Genomic DNA, 12,413 nt, shown 5'->3' with positions numbered 1-12,413 from the left:
TAATTTTATTTCAGGAACATGTGGTTTATTAAGTCTCATTGGTGTATTCTGACAATATTGTTTGTGTTGTGTTGTGTCTGATCTAGAAACAATATTGTTTCTCGATCATCTCTAATTATCTTTAAATTTTTCCTATTTAATACAATATACAAAATCGAGCGAGGATGGTCTGATAAAAAAAAGTGTGTCACAATATAGTGTATCAGTTTCTTTCAATGTCATTTAAATTGTAAGAATGTTTAACTTACCCCCTCTAACCTCACAGACCAGTACAAGTTCATTTCCCTCCTCCAATGGGCCTACGACGCCTGAAACATCTCTCCCTGATTTGTCGTACAGTATCAACTGGTGTGGTGGTACTGAAACAAGAAAATAGGAAATGTAAAAAAAATTAAACATATTTTCTTTCTAAAGTGATATCCGCAGATTTTTATATCTGTTTGTAACACAACATTACTTTTTGGATCTAAAGGCGTGTTCACTTTCCTCACGATGTTTTCCTTCACCGTACGAACGAGTGTAAATGCGCACATAGCAAAGTCCAATGGTGAATCGCCGTGGTTCGAATTTACGACCTCAGGGATTAGAGTCGACAGTAAAGCCACTAGGCCAACACTGCTCAAGCTACATATAAAAGACAATTCCAAGATTGGAAATTAGTTTTTACTGAAAAAGATAATCTGTTCCCATCGGATGCCGAATTATGACTTTACACGTTTGTAATGTGAATCAATTATTGGTATGTAAAGAAACAAATAATATCGTGTTTATAATTCCGTAGATGTAAAAGATATGAAAATACTTAGATCGCGTGTTCTATACATTTTAAAATAGCTGTAATTAGTCTGTAAAGCATTATTAGTCCGTTGTATAGAAAATTAATTACCAAAACGTTTAAAATTACATAAAACGATTTATATTTCGTGTGTAGTTTTATTTTTTTATACTTGCAGCTCGCTCTGAGCATGTTTTTTTGAGAACGTAATTTTTAAAAAAGTTGATAAGTCGGATACTAACTAATGTAGCTTTTTATTTACACTAATTTGATTAAGTGGTTAGTATATTTGACTCCAGGAAATATACAATATATGCGAATTTTCAAGTTCTCAACGGCGGTGATTCAGTATTTGTTTGTAAATTTTGCGCCTTATTTCGCACAATAATCGTATGAACAGCAGATATTATATTACGTTGAGTTTCATTCACCCCTATGTAGACGTCCTCTAATACTATAGATTGAGAGATTAGCTCTAAGACCGAATATGATACATTTAATACACTTAAATGTCAAATGGTGATTAATTAACATGATTTAATCGAAGTGTATATCTTCTATTCTATCGCACAGATAAATTTTAGTTGAGACTCCATAATCAGAGCCGGGCGCCAATTGATCAAACACGGCATCGCAATGTTTAAGTAGACCTGAGAATTTAATTCATAATAAAAAATCAGCAGACATAAAACACAGTGCACTACTCTATAAAGATTTATTTAGAGAAACGTACAGAAATTATTGCGTAGACTCAATTACATTGAACCTAAAACAATAGTATTGGGAGGCACGTAACAGAACGGCCGACCACAAAATTCGATTTACACGTAAACCTTTCTACTATTTGCGACAAAAGTAAACCTTTGTAAGCCACAAAATAGCAAATGGGATCCCGACATCCATAGGGCTAGTTAGTAGTCATTACAAAGGCGGTCATTCGTAAGTTGCTCTTCGATACCGGAATCAGTGGCCACCGGAACAACGTCGAATTTAAATGGAATTTCATAGTTCACAGCCTCAATTAAACACGACGATCTCAGCTGTTGACGATTGTTTTGCTGTCAATTTGCATTTTGATTTACGTCAACTAATTACCTTATACATAACATAATAAAAACATTGCTAATAGCAAATCAAAAGTTTTTTTTAAACTGAATTTTAATATCAGATATGGACATGGATGTTTTGATTTTCACGGCACAAAATTTTATTAAAAAAAATGTAGTGACGCTACAACCTTTTTAGCTCTGGCCCTCAGATTTCTATATCTGTTTCATGATCATTTGTCAATCTAATAGGGAAGTAGATCAGCCTTCTGTGCCTGACAAGCCGTCGACTTTTTGGGTCAAAGGCAAGTCGGTTTCCTCACGATGATATGTTAAATGTTAAATGCGTACATAGATAGAAAGTCTATTGGTGCACAGACGGGGATCGAACCTACGTCCTCAGGGATAAGAGACGCACGCTGAAGCCACTTGGTCAACACTGTTCGCACAAAATTTATCTAAGTTAAAATGGCACATGGTTTTAAAAGAAAACAATGCAAAAATTTGAACCCTAAAGCTCACCAGTAAAATGTATAGTTCTACTCTATCTTTTGGTATTTTTCAATAACACAAATAAACCATTGCCGATTTTTTATACTCACAATAGCACACAAAGGCTAACTCCATAAAATGTCAGCTGAAAAACATTTACGGCGGCGAAAACCGGTTTTGACATGACTATTAAACGGTCGGCGTTTTAATAGTGACGTCGTAAAGCCCTTGTAATTGAGGTTTTGTTCTACGATGTTTAGTACATTATTATGCAGTTGTTTACATCTATTGCACAAAATGATAGTACAGACTACGTAGAAGTTATGGCGTTTGAATTATGCATAAGTTACAAGCTAGGCTACTTCTATTTGCGAACAAATTACAGTAGTTTATTACGGCATCGCGTTTATATACGATATGTTTACGAGTTCGACATTCACTTCTTATATCGCTAAAATTTACCCTTCAGAGGACGTTTTATGATATTGAATGAAATAGGTTCGCAACGGTCGTTACACTGGTGAATGTATGATATTTTGATGGTCCCATTGTCATTTATTGAATTGCAATTTTTATGCAAGTAATACATAATTTGTTATTTATTCCCTACCCTTTCTAACCCTTTTATACAGCGGTTTAACTGCATCGATCTGTCTTCCACCATGCGTAAACACAATTTAACAAAAAGCGACTAAACTTTTATTGATAATAATAATATAAAGCTATATTATTAGTCATTATATAGTAGAAATACATATCTTGACATTACATGGGTAAAAGCCTCCTCGAAGGCATTCAAAAATTTTCTATTTTTTCCATCTCCAGCCATCTGGCACAAGCCTGGCCTCTCAATCTTATACATCGTGGCTCCGGCCATTTGACCAGTCTTTATGTCCACCTGTGGTCGTTGTACGAGGCCACGTGTCCAGTCCAATGTCCCATTTTCGTCTAGGGAGAAAGTTAATGCATCTTTGTACTTTTTCGGATGTCTGTATTTCCTATCTAGTGCATTTGCTTGATGTCTAGGTAAGTTTTTTGTGTTGTCTGGATTTAGTGTTTTGTTTTCTGGCAACAGTAAAGATAACATTTTTTCATTTTTTTATACATTTGTCTTTACTAAGACATCATGGAACATTACGATCTAGCCTAACACAAGACTAATAAGTAATTTAAGTCTAACCTAATTTACTAATATGGCAGACATGGAGAAATTGCCGTATCTGTAACAATCTTTGTGGTGGATAATGGTAACTGAGATTTAAACAGTTCCTTGTCTATTTTTTTCAAGCTGATCGCTATTCTATTCTATTTCTTCGGTACCTCTTTCTTTTCTTAAGGAAATGTGTTTGCCTAACTGGATGTATTTTTGCACGTGTTCTAGAGATATTTGTCAAGATTTAGTTCCAGCCACGCTCTTTCAGTGGACTGGTGTAGATTATTTATCATGTAATTCATTCGGTGTGAAGACTTTGAGAAAATAATGTTAAATGTTAGATGACTCAGAAAATTACCCCTCACCCTAATGCCTTTCTCAGTCCATTGCAAATCTGATTATATCACGGATCACCCTTTCTAACACCTCTTTGTACTGGGAATTTTATCCCCCAGTCAAGTCAAGTCATATTTTTTTCCTGAGTTGTTGTATACTTTCAAAGTTCATATGGAATTTTTTTTTTTAACTTTAATCTAGGTTTAAGTTTGATTCCTGTATCAGAAACTTTACAGTTGCTATTGTAAAGATGTTGCACGAACCGACTAATTTGATACTATTTTTTTTTTCCAAGAAATATAATATCAAAATTAATTCCGCGTTAGTAGCTAATTCATTAGGCAGCGTACATCGTTTCATTTCAAAAATTGATCGATATTCTCTCAGCTGCTTCCACCAAGTTGTTTCATTAAATTCAAATTTCGTGTTGTACTTATTAATTCAAGCGAGCGTTTTCTTCGCACGTCGAGTTTCGCAGGGTGTTTTTTATATTCTTATATTTGTTTAAGTTCTGAAAATTTGTAAAGCGGCTCGGAACCACTTCACGGTTTTAAATGAACGATATGATAGAATAAATATAATAACGTTTTTCTTGAATAAGTATAAGGATACTCGTAATAAGTAAAGGCCTATGTATCACAGGACACGCTGATTACCAAAACAGGTTCATATGATGTATTAGATTAATATAAGTAAGGTTATGTTACTTAAATAAGTGTTTATATATTTTATACTGGGTGTTAGCAATAAAGACTTAATAATAAAAATTAAGCTTTAATTCATCTTAGCCTATAAACCTTGGACTTTTGTTGAGATTTTATTTATAAGCAGGTATGCATTGTCTATAAGAAAAATCTTTATGTATGTAACATGTTAGTTTTTTAAAGACCGTTTGTGACTACGATTACTAATTTTATTAGGTAAATTGAAGGAGAAAGTAAAGTGATGGATTTTATTATACAAAATTGAAAGAATATTAAACAATATATAAAAAACTTCAAGTAGGAATAAATGCATATATTATAGGGTATCAATAACCTTTATAATGAATCTATTCTGGGAAGTAAACCTCCAATTTAGTGTAAAAATAAAAATAAATCAATGGCGCTACAACCTTTTTAGGTCTTGGCCTCAGATTTCTGTATCTGTTTCGTGATCATTTGTTAATCTAATAGGCAAATAAGTGATCAGCCTTCTGTGCCTGACGCACGCCGTCGACTTTTGAGGTCTAAGGCAAGCCGGTTTCTTCACGATGTTTTCCTTCACCGTTCGAGCTAATGTTAAATGCGCACATAGAAAAAAAGTCCATCGGTGCACAGCCGGGGATCGAACCTACGACCTCAGGGATGAGAGTCGCATGCTGTAGGTCTACACTGTCATCAAATTAAGTGTATCAGCTCATATACCAAAATGGGATAATGCCAAGATATTAGTTTTAGCCTCACGATAGTTTCTGTTTAATACGAGCAAGTGTTAATTGTAACAAAAATTGGTGCACAGCCGAAGCTTAAAGACTTTCTTAAAATTGAGCTTTTACTTAACCACAAGAATTACATTGCTATGAAACTTAAATAATTAGGGTATTAAACTCGTTCTAGTAATTAAAATTTAATACATAATCGTATTCACTAAATTGCTTAACAAACTTTAACCTTTAATGTAATAATTGAGTGTAACAGAATATATTACATTGAATTAAGTACTCAGAAACAGTCAGATTGTATAAAAGCAAAGTTTATACTAAGCCGTTTACTATGAAACAAGTTGGCAAGTTCATGTTAGCAATTCACTTAAAAGTTTACATAATCACATTTCACCAGGCTTAAACTTTGATATTTCTTACAGGATAGCGCAGGCTAAATATTGAGATTATATGAATATTTCAATTTAGTTATTGTTGTCAATTTTTATATGAAAAACTAGCTGCCCGCGCGAACTTCGTTTCTCCCTAATGTGATTTTACTTAGCCTACCTTTTTAGTACATACCAACATGGAACATAATGCTATGCTACCCCAGAGACTGTTCGGATTTCCAGAATGAAAACTTTTTAGGTTTTTCTGTGAATTTTCTCTATATAAACCTCAGAGTTCAAGTTATAAGTCCTTAACTAACAAATAAAAATAAGGGTTGGTCGTAGAGGTTAGATGAAAATTAAGGGTTATATGTATTTTTGTATTATAGGATAATAAAAAAAAAATATCCAAAAAATTTATTTTTTTGAAAAAAACTTATCGCTTACTGAATATGAATATAAAACTTCATAAGAATCGGTCGAGCCGTTTCGGAGGAGTATGGGAACGAACATTGTGACACGAGAATTTTATATATTAGATTGTTCGTGTATTTTATGTTTCCCTACAAGTGCTTGTCACATTAAAGCGTTAGCAAGCTTTTATAAATAGTAGATTTTTCTATTTAGTGTTAAGTTGAATAAAAAAATGACTTAAATACAATATTTTCATGTGTTTTGCAATTACAATAAAAATAAAAATTCATACTATAAATTAAACTTTAAATGATATCCTCGTAATAAAATACACGAGAAAGCATAGACACATTAAATTAAAGTGAAAGAGGATTTTCGCAACTTCAAAGACCATTGACAATATATCTGGTTACATAAAAGGCATCCAATTTCTTCAGTTCCCCTTTAGAAACATGTTGACAAACTTCGTAAAGTATCAGTTTTCTAACAAATATTTGTCAGTGGTAAGGCTTTTTGTCCCTCTCCACTGCTGACGATGTCCCAAGGAATGTGTTGGTTCTCACATTTCATATATTACACTAACGTTCTATAGGTTATTATACTTTAAAGAGATTTAATGCCCTACTCAGAGTTTTATATTTAATTATCTTTAATTATAGATTAATAAAAACTTTAGAGGTGTCAAGGGACACCCGGATGGAACGAAATTCCTTTCGATTAATTTATATGTTAATTGGTATCATAACAGTATGATAGATTTTCTCGACACCAATCTTACGACAAAAAAAAAGCCAACATCACGAGGTGTTCCCAGGCGGTCACCCATCCAAGTACTGACCTCGCCCGACGTTGCTTAACTTCGGTGATCGGACGAGAATTTTAAAAAAATAAGAATTTTTTCCGTCTAGCCCCCTTTCACAACGCGCGATAAGGAACTTCGTTCCAATTGTAACATACTAGAGACCTGTCCCGGTTTCGCGCGGTTAGGCTTTGAATATCTTAGAATTAAAAATAGCATACTCAGAGATATACATACTTTTCATAATATTCGTTAAGATTGGACGGATGATGAAACTCAGCTAATGATTAGTTAAAGACTAAATAAGAAGTAAGGATGTTAAACACGTTTTTAGATTTTCAATGATCTGTGGCAGATTTTGACAGCTTTTTCAGATGTACAGGGTATTTGATAAATACAAACATGCGCTGTACACGGAACACTTCAAATAGTAAGTGTAACGGCTACGTTATGGTAGACATCTATTTATTTATTTTTTTACAGCCTATGTATCGCCAAATTTCAACTAAAAATGTTATAGAACAATTATATATAAAACTAAGTTATTTATATAAAATTAACAGAAGTCCATTTTTAATCAGCCATCAGTTAGTGTCTAGTGATTAAATTCATGCTTAAATAATCTATATTTATTTAAATGTTTAATTAATCGCTTAAATAACTGTTAATCTTAATTAACTAATCTCATATATATAAAGATAATACTTGAATTATATATTAAGACCAGTCAGAATAAGATAAATGCATACACATTACATTGAACTTATCATTGTCTGATCTATGACCACAGATATAAAGGCACGTATAAATATGAACTAATAAATACTGTTAAACATTAATCAGACATGATATAACTCAAACTCAATTCAAAAAGTACTACAGAAATATTATCTCCGGGATGTGTTTTTTTTACATACCAGTTTGGGGGCACCACACAATAACAATATAACCTTTATCCTATTTAGTTTGCTAAATATTCAAACATAATGATAGATTTAAAATATTTAAATCAAATAACATTTTGAAATGCGTTTGAGCATTAGTTTTTCCTTTTTAAAAGTAACTAATAAAAAATGATATCTCAGCGCGCACGCTTTAAAACCAGTTAGAATCGTTCAAATCGTTATTTTATTATTTCCAGCCGATTAACAAACATTTATTGTTGAACATCCTTTATTTATATATGATCCGATTAAAAGTTCGCTCGGCGTAACAAACAGCTATCGGCCTGTTAAATATATTGATGCCCAGGTATTTACAAATGGGAGCTGTTCGCGTACGTGACCTAGAAAAATTAACTCAACGTTCGAATCTGGCTGAGGCGTATATTAGACGGGATTTGGGTCAACGTCATTATCAACAACAAATCAAACGTTAATATGCCTATTTTTCCTACCCCGGCTTTTTGATGATTAGTTTCGCTTTATATTTGCTAGAAATAGGTCAAAGATTTAAGATATAATTTAGTATTTTTTGGGGCAATGGATTATATACTTTAGACGAAAAATATTTAGTAGATTACATTTTAATTCTTTTCCAAGGTATTTGTAACTTAAGTTATATATTTTCTTTGAATATTTTTTTATAGTTATAATAGTAGATTTGTAATTTGGATTTAAATATATATTTAAAAATAAAAGCAATTAAAATTATTACTAAATAACACCAAAATGTTTTCTGTTTTATAGTTATTTAAAATTGTAGCATTGTAGAAAATACCGACCATTAAACTCTAAACAGTTCTAAATGACAAAGAAAATGTACATTTTGTTCCGGGCATAAATAAAAATAGTCTGTGAGTCAATTCAGTTTGCTGCAAACAATAAATGTGTCCGTAGGAAATGTAGGTTTCGTGAGTTAAATGTGCTATAAAATTAGTTTTCCTATTAGAACGGGAACAAACGGCACAAATTACAAAAGAATTTTTCTCTTTGACCTGATAGCATCGTTTTTGTTCTAGTAGCCTTTGATAAAGTACGTGACAGTTTTATTTACTTCACACCAAAAAATTTATACAATTTACATGGTTTTTGATAAACAGAACTAATCTCAAAACAATGATAGGGACAATTACGGGCCATTGTCTCTTTAATAAACATCTTTTTGTCCTAGGCGCGACAGATAGCCCCATGTGCAGAGGCTGTTTCAGCGCAGAGGAATCCGTTACCCACGTAGTGTTGAAATGCGAGGCTGTGGCTTAACAACGTACAGAAATCCTCGGAACAGTGAGGTCGATCCATGAAGCCTGCGAAGTGCCCAGGAAGCTTCTGTGCTTTTGGAAGGAGTTAGGCTGGCTTAGCTAGCCAGGACTTTACGCACAACGGACCTATTGAGAGTGCGGAAACTGAGTCAGAAGTGAAACTTCTTTGGCAAACTAATTTTAACTCTTGTTCATATTTATACAAATCTAAAACTTTAGCTTTCCGAGACTTAGAGATAGGGAAAAAGGAAGATATGTTAGGAATTTAACTGTTAGTAAAATATCAAAAAGTGTCGAAAATTAATACGATTAATAATTTTTGTAAATTTATTTCAATTAATATAATAGATAATTTAGAATTATTTTGCATAAAATATAAAATACTAATATTTCATAAATTATCTTTAGGAAATTATAATTTCAAAATAGAATTTCTATAAGGTATTTCACCCTGCTTACTCTCTCTCAATCGCTCTCTCCCTTTTCTTCGAGAAAAATGTTGCAAATCTTCGTAACGTTTTTTAAAAAATTTACCCTTATGCGCATAAGGGTAAATTTTTAAAAATTTCACTTCAAAAAAATTACAGAACGTATAATTATTGTTCCTAAACTTTAACGCTAAGCTATAACATTTTCTGATACCGTGAAAACTGTAAGAAAATGTCGGGACATTATTGTAATAACACCATTTTGAGCTACTTTGACGGGAGCGGTCGTGTGTAACCTCTCATTTTCCTAACCGAAATTCAAAGCAGCCTTAACAAAGCTTTGTTTTGCATCGCTCGCTCACAAGCGACTGAAAGGCAGCCTTTTTAGATAAGACTCCTTATATATTCTGAGGCAAACGCTGTGCTTAAGTTTTTGGGGAAAAGGAACATCTGCTGCAATTCCCATTGTTTCCGGAACTTGTGAAAGATATAATTAATGTAGCCTAATGAACGAAAAATGATTAAATTCATTTAGGTTTAGTTATTATTATTATTTTATTTTAGTTTTAGTTATTATATTCTTGTTGCTTGTTTAATTTATTCCCGTATATATGTCATATTTTCTTGTATTTTTTATGCTTACACGTTGTTTTAGAACTTATGATTAAATAAATAAAACTTCATTATTATTTTTACACACACGTTCGACACGTATATGACCTCCAATGATGACCTTTTTTTTTTGATTGGTTGAGTGAACCAGACTCATATATAATATATATCCTTGTGGTATACTCGATCATACCTAACCTTACATATAAAAATATCTTGATAGATATATATTTTTAATCCGACAAAACTTGTTTGTTATGTTTGGGAGTAAACTGTCACGCATTCTTATTGTAAAGGCCTGTATTCACTTTGATTAGTGATTAGTGCAAGTGATTAGTGATTAGGAGAAAACATGTGAAGACAGCGACTGATTAGTACAGGTGATTAGTTGGCTGCGTAGTAAAGTGATTAAAAGCGTGTTCTATTTTATTGCGAGTGAACTGCGAGTAGTGATGTCGCGTGCCTGCCAAACTATCGACAGCTGAATTTACTTAACAGAGCCACTAAACAAAAATTGGACACTACTTGAACTACACACCTGCACTAATCAACATCAATTACTAATCACTTGCACTCGCACTAATCAAAGTGAATACAAGCCTTAAGACACGTTAAATGTCGGGGTGCATTTTATTACTATTCATAAATTCTAACATGCTAAGTACTGCGGCCCTTATGGCAGTGTGAGTGTCCATGGGCGACTGTATCACTTAATAACAGATGTCTGTCATATAAAAAAACTACCATAAAATACGTACCTATAACTGACAGACGAATTTGAAAATTTCGCGTTGGTGAATTCTTGAAGTCAACCCGACATCTATACACTCCTTCATCATCCAACTGAACTGTATCAAGTGTGAGCGAAGCAGGGCGAGCGACGGTTGCAAAGTAGGCTCGAGGCCCAAACACATTAGGGTCGGACCATTGAAGGGCCTTATTAAACGAACGCCCACGGACATCGAAACTGAAACAAAAGTATCTATTAGTACACAGAATATGAAAATCACTGTTAATAAAAATACTGATCTTTTATAGACTTTCGAATTAGATCACAATCTTATTACGGTTCTTACTATGCTGCTGGTGACTTTCCATTTAACCTTTTTCTTAATTATAGGAAAAGTATTACGAAAGTTGACGGCCAATATATGTACCTTATTTCTTTAAATATAATTTATTTTTGCTTGCTTATTAATGCATTATATAAGTAAATCTGGTAATGCATTATATAGAAAATGGCGCTGCAACCTTTTTTTAGGTCTGGGCCTCAGATTTATCTGTTTATATGATCATTTGTTAATCTAATAGGCAAGTAGATGATCAGTCTCCTGTGCCTGACACGCTGACGACGTTTTCGGTCTAAGGCAAGCCGGTTTCCTCACGATATTTTCCTTCACCGTTCGAGCAAATGTTAAATGCGCACATAGAAATAAAGTTCATTGGTGTACAGCCGGGAATGGAATCTACGACCTAAGGGATGTGAGTCGCACGCTGTAGCCACTAGATCAACACTACTTTATACTTATTATAAACTAGTGTATTATATAGTGGATATGGCTTAAAAGGAAACTACATAAATTATGTAGTAAGTTCTCATTAAATCTGTTTAAGAAGTTTTGTTTTTTGTATAATATTACACTCCTAAATAGCAAAGATAATGTTACGTTCTTAAGTGTCTATACGTGAGCGTAAAATAATTTCCTAAATTACAACACACTTAGACAGTAAGTCAAGCAATTATAAAATTCCACTCGTAAACCCCACAAACAATTTATGTCTCATTTCACCGCGCGCGCTGTGGTTACAGTAATGTGTAGAGTTACCTTGTAAGGTAACTTTATTCTATGGATTAAACCTTAGACCACATTATGTTGCGGCAAACCGTACACGACTCCCCAAGGACGGTTTAGCCGTTAGAGGAGGCGGAAACACTTCCTCGTCTAATTTAAGCTACGCTCACACTATTTGCTCTGAAACCACTTATAATCGTTTTATATTTACAAAAATGTTTACTTAAAGCATTATATGCACAAACGTAACTCGGGTTTGTTTGGGCTTTGATTTAACGCGTTTGAAAGAACACTGCGTGCATCTTGCAAATACATTTTTCTCCTGATAAATTGTGCTCATTGTATTAATAACATAAATTTTACTACCTAGTACTAAAAGTCCACATTATATTTTATACGAGTGTTAATTTAAAAGTTTTAATTTACGTTAATAATCAAATATATATTCCTGAAAATTTATATTTTACCGTCTAGATAATCTGGCTGTTTTTTATGTAACAGAGCCAAACGGACTTGAGGCTCACCTGATGTTAAGTGATACAACTTTCCATGGACACTCACATTGCCAGAA

At 33.1% G+C, this 12,413-nt stretch overlaps 1 protein-coding gene across 6 annotated transcripts in view; it reads right to left on the bottom strand.

The window, feature by feature from the left end:
* The window catches only part of LOC125052441 (synaptogenesis protein syg-2-like), a 78,585-nt gene that overhangs the window by 35,024 nt on the left and 31,148 nt on the right, over window positions 1-12,413 (bottom strand). For all 6 annotated transcript variants that reach the window (XM_047653303.1, XM_047653311.1, XM_047653295.1 and 3 more), the window contains exons 4-5: window positions 10,808-11,016; window positions 249-359 (exon numbers count right to left, since the gene is read on the bottom strand). In XM_047653303.1, the coding sequence (XP_047509259.1) occupies window positions 249-359; window positions 10,808-11,016 (320 nt within the window). The remainder of the gene's footprint in view (window positions 1-248; window positions 360-10,807; window positions 11,017-12,413) is intronic.

The sequence above is a fragment of the Pieris napi genome, chromosome 1 (assembly GCF_905475465.1).
Source record: "Pieris napi chromosome 1, ilPieNapi1.2, whole genome shotgun sequence".
Taxonomy (NCBI): Eukaryota; Metazoa; Arthropoda; class Insecta; order Lepidoptera; family Pieridae; genus Pieris; species Pieris napi.
Note: the sequence above shows the minus strand (reverse complement) of the source record. Positions and strands in the feature narration are given on the sequence as shown.